The 13,554-nt window shown below is 56.1% G+C and overlaps 1 protein-coding gene across 1 annotated transcript; it reads right to left on the bottom strand.

The window, feature by feature from the left end:
* Positions 1 to 245: 245 nt before the first annotated feature.
* Positions 246 to 7,646, bottom strand: AREG (amphiregulin). Its single transcript, XM_054172747.1, has 6 exons — positions 7,553 to 7,646; positions 7,248 to 7,430; positions 4,664 to 4,847; positions 4,069 to 4,227; positions 2,303 to 2,405; positions 246 to 1,452 (listed from the first exon to the last, which is right to left on the bottom strand). Exons 1-5 carry the CDS (start codon positions 7,593 to 7,595, stop codon positions 2,318 to 2,320), a joined length of 657 nt encoding a protein of 218 aa, XP_054028722.1. The 5' UTR covers positions 7,596 to 7,646; the 3' UTR covers positions 246 to 1,452; positions 2,303 to 2,317.
* Between the last annotated feature and the right edge of the window lie 5,908 nt (positions 7,647 to 13,554).

Genomic DNA, 13,554 nt, shown 5'->3' on the forward strand with positions numbered 1-13,554 from the left:
GAGCTTCCTCCCGAAAGGGGCACCTGCATTTGTACATTTTGTTTACAAACAGCTTGCCCCTGGAGCAGCAAGCTCCACACATGGCTGGAGCTCTCCACAGCCATACCTTGTGCTCCTACATGTTGCAATTCCTGTTTTGAGGAGAAACCAAGCTCTAATTTTAAGTGTTTACATGTACTCCCCATGAGCAAGGGGGGGAGGGGGGGGAAGAGAAAAGTCTTACCATGATTAGGTTATGTAAAAAGTTTAATTATAAAATAAATAAGTTTGTTATGGAAACATTAAATATTAAATACAGTAATAAATATTTACACATTTACAGAGAGGACTTGACAATTAATGGTGTTTTTCTCTGCTACCAGAAGAATTCTGCTCTGTTTACACAGAACACATTCACTCTTCCAAGAAGAAACTGAACTCAAATAATACTCTGTGCTCAAGGCTGCATGGACAGTTCAAGAAACCAAGGACACTTGGGTCAGGAAAGTTTGAGGTAAGTTGAGGTTTTTGCACCAGAAGGTAGAGCACGAGAGACCACTGCCTGCAGAGTGTCAGTGCATCAGCTGGGTTCTTCCAGGGAACAGGTGGTTGGTCAAGTTCAGCTGACTAAAGCTGATGGGAAGCATTTTGTACTTTAAGTGCTGCTTAAAGCAGCATCAAGGACCTGGGTAACAGAAGTAGCTTTGTGTTTATAACAGATGGGTCCAGGCTTTTCAGCGTGGCTGAGCTGTGTCTTTTCCTTCAGACCTTGCCTTTGCTGTCTCAGCATCCTGAGGAGCCTAACTTTAGCTTGGGCTAGCACACACACAAAGGACAGCCCCACTCACACAGCGAGTCCTGCTGAACACCTTCCACGCACACAGGAACAGAGCCCAGGTGTGGCTGACAAAGATCTGTCACCAACGCCCTGCAAGTCAGAACTGGAGATGAAGCTCTTGGAAGCTGATATCAACAGGGAGCACAGTGACAGCACAATTAGGTTTTTCATCCACTGAGATCTGGGGAGAGAAGCAATCCAGAGCTCTTCCAGTCTTCACTCTGGGAGCAGGAAGGGAATTTTCTCCCTGCCATCCATTCCTGAAAGCTGCGACAAGCTCTCCGAGCGAGAGCTGCCAAAGGAGACTTGCTAACAGAAGAAAGTCCATCCACACAACAGCAGGGACTGGAGCTCCAGCACAGAGAGGGCTCAGCAGCAGCAGTCTCCAGCAGGGGTTGGCAGCAGGGCCCCCAGCCATAGTGGCAGCTCCTTCCACATCACTGTGCCAAGACCAGCGGGAACTGTCCTCCCCAGCAAGCGATCCAGCAGCAAGCGGCACGTTGACATCTCCTTGCAGCAGCCTCTGTCTCCATCAGTCTGGGCTTAGTGGCAGCAGCTCCAGCCCACGGTGTCCAGGTGGATGTCAGGTAGCCAGAGGTACCCTGCAGCTTGGCAGTGGCCACATCAGAACTGCTCTGTAAGGGGCAGACCAGGCAGATTAATCAGCCCCAAAGACAGGGGCATGCTGCTAGAACCACATCATACCTACAGCCAAGGCAGGCTAAGGGCATGCTCTGCTAGAACCTCTTCAGCTTCAAGCTTGGGGTGGAACACTCCAGCTGTCCCTGGGCAAAGCTGGGCAAGGTCTGTAGCTGACACATGGCAAAGCAAAATTTCTGAGTTCTGCCAGAACTTCAGGACTATCCTCTGGAGCTCTCTCCTTTGCCTGGAGTGTATCTGCTGCTCTGGAAGGGTCCTCAGCTCTGCTGACAGCTTCACTTCTGCTCTGCCAAGACCAACCTGCTTGCTCAGTCACATCCACTAGATTTCTCCCAGGAGTGATCCACCCAGGCCAAGAAGCTTTGGCACTCAGTTGCTAGGACAGAATGAAACTGGTGGCTCCAGAACTGGCATCTACCTTTGTCTACAGCCTCCAGACACTAGAAGCTTCCTGATGCCTTGCAGAGAAAACATGGAAACACTCAGTACTTCTCTCTCGAGGTGCTGATTCCCTTGGGTGCTGCTGGAAGTCTGCCATGTTTTCTGTCTCTAAACCTGCCTCTGCCCAGATATTAGGCATTTTCCTTCCCAAGTCCACTTATCTCCATACAGCTTCCTACCCTCACTTTTTAAGGCAGTAGTCCAGGAATTAGGAGAGCTGCTGAGTTTTCACAGCCCAGGTGGTTTTGGGAAACCAGAAGCCATGCATTTCAGGGCACTTCAAGTTGTGAAAAGCAAGCACTAGCTTTGCACAACATGCCTGCAGCTCTCAAGGGCAACTCTAGCCTGGAAGGGCTGCAGAGCAGTTGAGGTGAGCTTTCATACCTGCTTTCTCCTCATTTACACACCAACATGGCCATTTCTAGTCTCTTGTCGAAGTTTTTTCCTTTCTTCCTTCTCTTCATACTGAGGACACTTTTTCCTGACCCTGTGGAACGATGGCATGTTAGAGATCATTCTGAATCCTGCTGTGCATCCTGCTGTCACCAGCCCCCAGGGCCTCTGCAGCATGTCCAAGTCTCAAGCAGTTCCTCAGCATAAGGAAGTTTTCAAGCCAGACAGGTCTGAATGTTCAGCACCAAGCAGTGTCTGATGATAAAGCAGAGCAGCCCTGAGCCAGGCCCTGGCAGCTCTGCCTCACACAGCTGGGGCTTCCTGGCTTAAGCACAGCCAGGGAGCAAGATGAAGAGGGTTCACTGCTAGAACAACACACCAGGAGACACTGAGAACAGACCTCCTGGTGGCTTTAGCAAAGGGCCACAGAGACTAAACTGCCTTCTTCCTTCTCACAGCAGAGCCCTGTGGATTTCAAGCACCTGAAGCCCCTGACCCCTTGATGCATCCCTTGAACACCTAAGCAAAATCAATGATTTTCTCCCCTTCCTCCAGCCTTTACCAGTGGCTGTTCCCACAGGCCTTCTGGCTGCTCTGGATGAAGGCACAGACTGATGAACCACACACTTCCAGCTTGTGAGGGTTCAGAGCATGAGCCCCATTCCATAGCTCACTGCAGAAACTCCACGAGCCTCTGCTCACAGGCTACAGAACTGGTTCTCTCCTAGCAGAAGGGATCTAGGCAGTGCTCAGAGAGCAAGGGTTCATCCCAGCATTCCTCAAGCTCAGGCCTGAATATGAAGCAACAGTGCAATGACAGATGCACACCTTGTTTCCTGAACTGCAGGAAAGGGTACAGCACGTCCCCAGCTCAGCTGGTGTGCTTCAGCAAGGGCTAAAATTAGACTGCACTTGGGAGTTTCACCTGCAACACCCCAAGCCCTGCTGTAGTGGAGCTGCAGGGTCACAACTGGAGCACAACTCCAGCTCTCTGGGGATGCTGGAGGCAGCTCTGCTGTGCTATCTTACCTGACCAACACCTGGCCAAGACTGGCAAGAGCCAAAGGCACAGCAGGCACAGCTGCTGCACACAGAAGAGTTTGGTCTATGGCTTGAAACACATTCCCAGAAGGAGCCCAGATTCCCATTCCCCACCATGCTGAGCTGGCAGCAGTTGTCAGGCTGGAATGGTTGCCCCTCCCAGCTTAGCAGCAAGCAGTACAGGATCTGGGACTGACAGCCTTTGTTTCCCCCCCAGTGCAAGTATTTCAGCCCAGCAAGCTCCATGACTAACTGGACAGCTGGAGCACAATTTCCTTCCCTCCAGCTGTGTACCCAGGTGTTGGCTAACAGCTGTGCATGAGGCTGTTACAATGCTGCTTGCAGGCTTCTCCACAAGGATTAAGGCAGGCACTGCTGTGTCAGCATTAATGCTCATCCTCTGCTTCCTGCCGGTGCTCTGCAGCACTGTCACTGTCCTGGCCAGGGCAGAAGCAGGAGGGCTCTTGTTCTAAATCCTAAGGGTCACAGGCTGCCCACAGCCCATGGTGAGGGAGGGCTACTGAACACTAAGTCACTTATGAGCTTCTCAGACCTTGCTTCTACCCTCAACACATCCAGGCTGGGCTAAGCACTCAGCCCTTCTGGATGCCTTCCACACAGGTAATGCAGACAAGCCACACAGGTTTCAGGGCTTACTGGCCACAAGCCCGGCCCACACTTAAGCTCGACAGCCCCCCAAGGAGCAGAATACTTACTGCACTATCACAATGATAAGCACAGTAATGAAGCTGATGCTGGAGAGCAGGACAGCCACCACCACCAGCACAGTCTTCGAGTAATCTGCCACATCGTTCTTCCTCTGAGTCTTCATGAACTGCTCCCCGCAGCGCTCACCGAAGAAGTCCTGATGACACCTGCAAGCAAACAGGAACACAAGCTCTTATCAGCTGGGGTGCTGCCTGGAGCCAAGGACACCCACACCCCCCGGAGCCACCGGCCGCCTTTCCCATGGCCGCGGCTGGCGAGCGCGCCGGCGGAACGCGCTCCGGGCTCGCGCCGGGGCCGCCAGCACTTCAACAAGTCCGGATCAGCCTGGGCGTGATGTTCCAGGAAGACACGCCTTGTCATTCTTTTGGTTTGAGCTGATGACCAACTGATGAGTTCAGTGGCTTGTTATGCACCTCCAGATTCCATCATCACTTAATTTACATGGCAGAAAGGTTCTCAGTCAAAATACACCAGGAGCTGGACCTATGCCACGGTGACACTTGAGATCTCTCTCCCCTCCTGGGCCCTCGTGTGCCACCGGCTCATGCCAATCACGCCTAACTCAAGGTACGAGAAACTTACTTGCAGGTCACCATCTGCAGATGCTCTAGGTATATGCATTCCCCATGGATGCAAAAGTTTTTGTATTCCATTTCACAGGGAGTCCCTTTCTTTTTGTTTTTCCCTTTGTTTTTCTTCCTTCTGGCTTTGCCGGCATTCTTCTCACCCCCCCTCTTTGTTGGCTTGGGTTTAACCACGGGTTCAACTGAAAAAAGGACAAGATGACTCAGTCCAGCCACGCTAGAAAGCTGGATCCTGTGAAAACCGAAGGACAGAATGCGGAGGGGGGCCAGGGCTGGCCGCCGCGGGAGAACCTGGCAGCGGGAAGCATAGGATGCGAGGGAGGATGCAGCTGAGCATCCCACAGCAAGCAGCAAGCTCAGAAGTCCTGTGCAGCGCAGACCAAAAGCAACGCAAGCAGCTGAGCCGGGAGAGCCACCAGAGATGAAGAGCAGCAGAGCTGCGCTTCGCAGCTTGGGAGACTGGAGCCGATACTGTGCAGGCTCAAGCAAAGGCTGTAAGGAGCACGGCGCGCACGCTGAGCCAAGCCATCCACCAGCTTTATGTTGACTCAGACACAAGGCCGGCAGCCTGCACGGCTCTCAGCTCTCCATTTGCATCAGTGATGAAAGGCATCCTAACCGGCTAGATAGTCCAGGGTGCTTGCAGAGGCAGGACAGCTTGCTATCCCAGTTAGCAGACTTGTTCCTCCTCACCAACCCGCAGTGCTGTCTTCAGCAGAAGATAGCTCCCTTCCAGTTCTCCTGCTTTGGAAGATGCCAGCTGCACCAAGGGAGCCGAGGCAGGCTTGTCCGCAAGAGGCAAGCGATTTGTTCTGCCACTTACTGTTGCCCCTCATTATCTCAATTAAGACAAACCTCTAGAAGCATGTGGTTTCAAATGCTGGTGACTGAGCACCCTTTGGATTTAAGGGCAATCATCTTCCTTTCACTGGGGAGAAGCAGCTAAGCCAGTCACTGACTAAGGGCCATAAGCTCCGTGCAGGAGCCAAAGCGCAACAGCACTGCTTTGGAGCAAGCTGGGGAGACCTCCCTTTTCTGAGGAGACCACCTCAGCACTGAGCTGTTCAACAGTAACACTTCTCCAGGGCACCCTGGACAGGTCTGGAGAACGGCAGAGCTACTAACAGTGCACTTCAGCTCCTCCATCACGCTCTGCAGTCATCCCTGGAGCGCTGCTATTTCACCCAGAGCACTAGGCACGGAGGCAGCCACCACAACGGGACACAACTGGATCCAACCACTTCAGAACCCTGTATTTCCAGTGCCAAAAGGAGAGCCTGCACAAAGGAACAAGGTGTAGCTCACTGTTGTCTAGACAGCTGATTGTTTCAACTTCCAGAGCAACAAGCCTGGCTTGAAGTTACTTAAAAAGCAAAAGTGCCTTCAGCAACCAGAAGTCTGATCCAAATGGTATGAACTATATTAGTATGTAAAGGAGGAACACTGCTCCTGCAGCAAGGCTTCCTGTCCCTGGAAGTATGAGCTTATTCCTGACTGCAGAGGCCCCTGCTCTGTCCAGTTCAACCTGATATTTAGGTTCACACTTTCATAATTGAGGCTGTTTCCATTCTTCCCTCTTCAAGGCCCGGCTTGTCAGTTGATCTCTGTGTCCCTGTCTGCAAGCTGCACAGCCAGGAAAGCCATCCACAGCTGAGTCATAACAGCATGAAAGCTCCACAGATAAACCTCATGCCAAGTAGAAGAGCTGGTCTACAAACCAACCACCTTTGCTAACTATTCGAGTTTCTGTGCAGTTATACAACACCTAAGTCACAAGCCAGTCGTCTGACAGGCTGGGCTGCTCGATAACTGGCATTCCTCTTTCCCCAGAGATCTTCAAGTCATGGAAAACTTCAGCATCTGGCACATGGTCCCTCTAAGGTCCTTCAGCCTCAGTCAGGATTAACCAGATCCACCCTCCAGGGCAACAGCACCAGTCCAGTAACACCTACTGAGGTACCTGGCTTGCATTGCAATTGCACTGAAGTTAGAAGCAACAACTCCCTCTCAGCCCCATAGCCTGGTGGGCTACTGAGACCTCCTCACAGCATCACAAGTGGACAGACCACAAGAAATCCACACAACAGCTATTGCCAGTGAACTGTTGCCTGAAAGGTGCTGCAGCCACCTCAGGAGTTTAAGTGTTTGCTTTCCCTGAAAGTTTTACTCTGTTCCAACCCAAATGAGCCACGGGGGAAGAAAAGAGCACCTAGAAAATCCCTGGAGCAGGACAACCTGACGTCAGCTTCACCTTTAGGGCCAAACAGCCCTGCAGACCCCACTGAAGTGTCCATGCTAAGCAGGAGCCAGCCAGCCCGCGGCAGTTCTGCCAGCTTTATCAGAAGAGGAGCAGCACAGCAGGCAATCAGCACACCTGCAGCCTCCTCAGCTGCACCCCCGTTAAGTTTCCAGCCCTGCCAGCCCGTTTCTAAGGCAAGTTCCCAGCAGAAGCAGGGTTTTGCTCTGTGGCAGCCAAGCGCAGCAGCATCGCAGGTGAGAGAACTGAGGAAGCCGCCGGAGCCCGCTCACAAGCGGAGCCCTGGGGCCCGGCGCCGCCTCACACCTGGCCCCGTGCGGCTCACCTCGGATCAAGTCGTCCACGAGGTACTGGTGCACGGGCGGCGCCTCCTCGTACTCCTCATCCTCCTCGTAGTCGGGACCCGGCACGGCCTCACCCTCCCGGACCTCGGGCTCCCGCTGGACAGGTCCCCCGTGCCGCTCCGGCTCCGTGGAGTTGGGCGAGGAGGCGGCGACAGGCCGGCAGGCTGTGAGGGGGAACACGACGCGGTGGGCGAGGGGCCACAGGCACGGTCGCGGCGCAACACCCCCGCCCTCGTCCCGTCCCGTCGCGGCCGCTGCCCGCCTCCCGCCCGCTCCCCGCACGCACCTGCCAGCGCGGCCAGCGCGGCCATCAACGCCACGGCGCGCATCGGCGGTCCGGCCACGGGGGGCGACGAGGGCGGCGATGAGGGGAGCGGGCGGCGGGCGCGGGCGGTGAGGCGAGCGGGCGACGGCAGCTTGCGGCGCTCCATGAGGGGCCGCCCGCCGCCGCCGCCCGCTTTATAGGCGGCCCGCGCGCGCGCCCGGACGCGAGCGCCGTCAGCGGGGCGGGGCGGGGCGGCGCGGGGCGCGGGCAGGTGAGGGCGGCGCGCGCGGGGCGCAGGGGCAGTGGCCGCTCCCCGCCGGGCGGGGGCGCGGTGAGGCGCTCGGGGCGGGGAAGCCAAAAGGAAGGGAGAAGGAAAGGCTGCGGGAGCCTGCGGCCCGACCGTTAACCGCACCGCGGCCCTCAGCACCGCGGCCCTCAGCACCGCGGCTCTGAAACCCCGCCGGGCACGGGCACTCCACCGCTGCTCCCGGACAGCCCTTCTGGGGAAGAAATTACTCCTCGTGTCTGACCTAAGCCTCCCCAGCGGCAACTTGAGGCTGTTTCCTGTCACGGAGTCCTGTCATCAGGGGGCCAGCAGGTCCTGTCCTGCATGGGTTTCTCTGTAGACAGGCTCTGCAGTGTTTCGGAGTGCAATGTGGAGTGGGTGAAAACACAAAGCACCAGACTGCCTTCCCCAGGGTGAGCAGCTGTGTGCAGAGATCACAGACAGAATGGCAGGGGTTGCAAGGGACCTCTGGAGACCACCCAGTCCAACCCACCTGACAGAGCACGATCACCTAAGGCACAGGAGCGTGTCCAGATGGACCTTGGATGTCTCCAGAGATGGAGACTCCACCACCTCTCTGGGCAGCCTGCTCCAATGCTCCAGCACCCTCACATTACAGAAGTTCCTTCTCATGTTTAGATGGAACTTCTGATGGTCAGGTTGGTGCTCACTGCCTCTTGTCCTGTCACTGGGGACCACTGAGAAGAGTCTGGCCCCATCTTGCTGACACCACCCCTGAGATATTCATGAGCATTGATAAGATCCCCCCTGCAGCCTCCTCTTCTCCAAGCTAAATAGCCCCAAGTCTCTCATCCTGACACTTGCTGGGAGCAGAGCCCAGCCCCACCTGGCTCCAGCCTCCTTTCAGGGAGTTGTAAGGAGCCAGAAGGTCTCCTCTCAGCCACTCCTCAAGACTTGTGCTCCAGACCCTTCAGCAGCTTGATTGCTCACCCTGGGTTGCCAAGGAGAGCGCTGTACACAGACAGACAGACAGACAGACAGTCAGGGGTTTATGGTGTGGGCACGCCTCTGTGGGCACCCTGCTCTTTGCTCTGCAGGGAGGAAGCAGGCAGGACATGGCTGGGATAGTTCTGGGCAATAAATCTGGGGATGGCCCTCAGCCCCGGTCCCTGCGCGTTCCCATGAGTAATGTCTGAGTAACTCGTGGGAAGCAGGGTGGGCACGAGTCCAGGCAGAGGCATACACACTCCTGGGGGCCATTTTGGCTGCCAAGTTCCACACAGCCCTGTAGTAGAGGGAACCTTGCCATGGCCACCTCTCCTTGCACAGGGAAGCCTGAAGCAGGCCTACTGCAGGGGCCAAACCCCAGGGCAGGGTGTGTAAGGTGGTGGTGTCGGGTGGGAGCCCAGGAAAGCCTTGTGAGGGAGTAGGGACAAAGGGGGCAGTGTCCCTCCGCTCCGGCCCCCAGAAAGGCTCTGTGTGGCACGGCAGGGCGGCAGTGCCACTGAACATGGGGAAAGGAGGATCTGGGCCACCTTCTTTTCTAACCAAGAGGGGCTGGAATGCTACTCACCGCTCAGCAAGCTGGTGGAGCCTTTGCTGGAGGCGGCTGGGATCCAGGTTGCTCAGTCATTAAACCTTCTACCCCCTTGCACACAGGAGGACATGCAGCTCCTGGTGCCATCTCGCCGGGTCATGCCAGTCCCCAGAGCTCTGGAGAAGGAGTTGTCACTGGGATGTTAACCTGCAACAGACACCCTCTGTCAGCCCCTCTGTGTGTGGCACAATTAAAGCTGATTGTCCTTAACTGAGGGCTTTACTGCTGGGGTTTTATTGCTCGTTTCCCCTCCTTCCCCAGGCCTTTTCTCTTGGTGTCGTGACAGGTCCAGCTGCAGCACTGGCAGGCAGCTGCTGAGCAGCTCCTGGGATACAGCTGAGCCATCATTTGGGAAGGATCATCATTTGGGAATGATCATCATTTGGGGCTCCACAGGGCCCCTCCTTTCCCCCTCAGTGCAGAGCTCCCTTCCCACAAGACCTCACAGGTCCATTAGCAGAGTGTGTGTGTGTGTAGGTCCTCCAAAGGCAGAGAGCATGGGGTGTCCCCCGTGGAAAGATGGGGTGGGTTGTGTGAGAAGGGCCAAAGGGACATCTGTAAACTGGGAGTTTTCCTTGCCCCCCACCTGCTGCATCCAGGGCCAGCTTCCTCACAGCTTCCCTCCTGAATGAGGGTGGGTTTTTTTGCAGCTGTTCAAATGAAGTGTACCTCCCATTTATTTCAACCAGGGGGTCACTGGAAACATCTCCAATTCATTTTCTTAACGCCCATGCCAAGCACCAAACCAAGGGCTGGCAGCTTCAGCCCCTGCCCCACGCTTGGCACGCTGCGAAGCAGCCCAGAGGAGAAGCTTAGCAGGGGAAAGGTTGAATGAGCCGGGTGCAATTGCCTGTGTTACCTGGACTGTTTGGAGACCAAACACAGCATATCCAACCTCTGACTCATCACCTTCCCTCTCTCCTCCAATCTCCAGCTGATGGCTCCCTTCATTGACTGGCAACAGGAAGGAATTTGGCTTGGCATGCTTTGTGTTCAGGCACTTGGCCGACTTCCCTCCTGCTGCTCCTGCTTCCCTGGGGAAGGGACAGCCTGGCATCAGCCAGCCTGGCCTCGGCCAGCATTGCTCCTCAGCGTGCAGAAATGCAGCCAGGTGCTGGTGGCCACTGGGTGTGCACAGAGAGCTTCAGGTGGGACACAGAATCGTGGGATTGTTTGGATTGGGAAAGACCTCTAAGATCATCCAGTCCAACCACTGACCTAACACCACCAGGGCCATTAAACCACCTCCCAGTGTGCCATGTCCATACATTTCTTGAGCACCTCCAGGGACAGGGAGTCCACCTATTCCAGGGCAACCTATTCCAGCTCTTCCCAAATTGTGGCTTCCTGGCAAAGCCCTGCTTGGCTGCTTCTCCAAGAGGACACCCTCCAGAGGACACCTCTTTCAGGACACTCAGGGTGGGATGTCTCTGCTGCATGCTCTTGGAGAGGAGGCACTAAGCTTGGCCGTGGCCTCCTTCCAGGGCTGGAAGGACAGTGGGACAGGGCCCCCAGGCAGAGCTTCTGGAGCACGTCCCCAGGAGCAGTGAAGGGAGAAGCCTGGAGGGGGCTGCAGGTGGCTGGGCTGGGAAAGGCAGGGCTCACCTTTGGGAAGGTGATGGATGCAGAGTGCCACCTACTGAGCCACTGCTCCCGCCAGCACCCGGGCTTGCCGCGGGACACCCGGGCTGGGGCTGCTGCTCCCCGTGCCTGCTCTGCCTGGGCCCTTCTGTCAGTCCCACGGGACAAGAAGCTTCACCAACAGCTGGTTAGCCCTGTAGGGTGCACCTGAAAGATGAGCAGGGAGCTGCTTTCAAAGGCACAGCCAGAGACTTGGTGTCTGCCCTGAGCCAGATGTTGTCTTCCATGGATCAGTGGTGCAGTGGCAGGAGATGGGCCAGTGGTGCACTGCCTTGTTCTTGCTGGTGGAAAGAAACACCTCAGGCTGGGCCTTCTGTGCCTCAGCTGTCTTTTTGCTAGCCCTGAAAGCCTTCAGCACAGCCTGGGCTCAGAAAGCACCCAGCACAGATGGAGTTGGTGCCAACATTTTTCCTCTCCTCTCTCTCTCTCTCTGTGGCACTGCAGCCACACTGGAGGGGAGGATTCTCTCTGCCATCCTGCCTGTCTTCTCCCAGGCTCAGCTCCAGAAAACACCCCAGGGATGGAGACTGTGGCTGCTTGCTGCTGTCAGGCACTGCATCATCTGGCTACCTGCAGCCCTGGGGCCACAAGGCCACCCTGGCAAGGACATGATGCCCTGAGGCAGCAGTTCAGCCTGTCCCTCTCCAGTGAATCCCAGTAAACTTTGCTGACTTGACACTGATGCTCTCTCTCCTTGTGCCTGGCAGCTCCTGGGACCTGCTCCCCTCCTCACTGACCACGGCCTGTCACCTTGAGGTGACGGGAAAAGGCAGCATGCCCTCAGGATGTGACAGTGCACATTGTCAGCTCTGGGAGCCCCCAGGCTGGCAGAGTGTTTGAATTCTTGTTCCTTCTGCTCTGAGCCTGGGGACAAGGCTGAAGAGCCAGCCTGCTGTCAGCCAGGATAGGGTGAGCAGGACACAGCCTGTGACGGTGCTGGCAGCTGCGGGCTTGGCGGAGCCTGCTTGGGCAGCGTCTCTTCCAGGGCAGCCTGAGTGCCACCTGTGCCCTCCTTATTCACTCTCTTTACTCTTGATAACCCCCCCCCGAATGTGTGAGGGCACAGGAAGCAGCAGCTCAGGTACCTGCCCAGTCATCTGCTCCCCTGACGGCAAATGTTTGTTTAGCCAGGGCGGGCAGAGCTGTTTGAACACCAGGGGTCCTCTGCCATCCGGCCAGCTGGGGACAGGTGGCGAGGGGCAGTGACTCAGGCTGGAGCAGTGCCTGGCAGGGCAGCTCACCCAGCTTTCACTGCACCCCTGACGTGCAGGCACCACAGCCTTCTGCTGTCAGAGGCTGGGAGCAGCCTGTGAAGTGAGGCGTGTGTGCTCCGGTGCTGCCGACACAAACCAAGCTTGCTGCAGTCAGGAGGATGTGGATCACAGCTGGGGAGGAGGGCAGGGGCAAGGCCTGGGTGCTGCCTTTCTGGAAGTCAGTACAGATTTTGCTAGCAGTCCAGCTGGCTGTGCAGCCCTGCTCTGAGAGCCCTCAGCAGATCATTTTTCCCTAAGGTGATGAAGATCTCCCTGTGCTCCACCACTTTTCCCAAGTCTTAGGCATTGCTTGAGCAAAACCTGTCCAGAAAGGGAATAATTACAAGTATCTCAGGGGTGGTGTCAGCAAGATGGGGCCAGACTCTTCTCAGTGGTCCCCAGTGACAGGACAAGAGGCAGTGAGCACAAAGTTGACCATCAGAAGTTCCATCTAAACATGAGAAGGAACTTCTGTAATGTGAGGGTGCTGGAGCATTGGAGCAGGCTGCCCAGAGAGGTGGTGGAGTCTCCATCTCTGGAGACATCCAAGGTCCATCTGGGCACGTTCCTGTGCCTTAGGTGATCGTGCTCTGTCAGGTGGGTTGGACTGGGTGGTCTCCAGAGGTCCCTTGCAACCCCTGCCATTCTGTCTGTGATCTCTGCACACAGCTGCTCACCCTGGGGAAGGCAGTCTGGTGCTTTGTGTTTTCACCCACTCCACATTGCACTCCAAAACACTGCAGAGCCTGTCTACAGAGAAACCCATGCAGGACAGGACAAGATCTGGGGGTTTCTCTCACCTGTATCAATAGAAACCAAAACCAGCCCCCCTGAAAACCTAAGGATACATCAGCTGCAGCAACCCCAAGCATCCCTGCCTGGTCCCATGCAACACGCTGTGGTGCTGAGAGGTTCAGTGCCAGCAGGGAGCAGCGGGGGTTTCACACCTGATTTCCACAGGCTGTCAGGAGCAGCAGGGGATGTGGAGCCAGGCCTGATGCTGTGACAGATATCCCAGGCCACGGGGTGGCTCCTCTGTGGCCGGCTCTCTGGCACTCGGTACAGCAGAGCAGGAGGCTTGGCTCGGTTGTGCTTTGGTGGTGGGGCAGGTGCCCGGGGCAGCAGCTGTGCCACATGCTGGCAGGGCTCTGGGAAGCTGCCCTGGGCTTCAGCTGCTCCATCTGCCCGGCAGCATGCACCCAGCAGCTCTCGTGTTGGACCAAACACGTCCTCCAGCACTCACCCACTCAGGTTTGTGCAATGGCTCCATTTGCAAGTGCTCAGG

Source organism: Dryobates pubescens, chromosome 24, assembly GCF_014839835.1.
Source record: "Dryobates pubescens isolate bDryPub1 chromosome 24, bDryPub1.pri, whole genome shotgun sequence".
In the NCBI taxonomy this organism is placed as follows: domain Eukaryota; kingdom Metazoa; phylum Chordata; class Aves; order Piciformes; family Picidae; genus Dryobates; species Dryobates pubescens.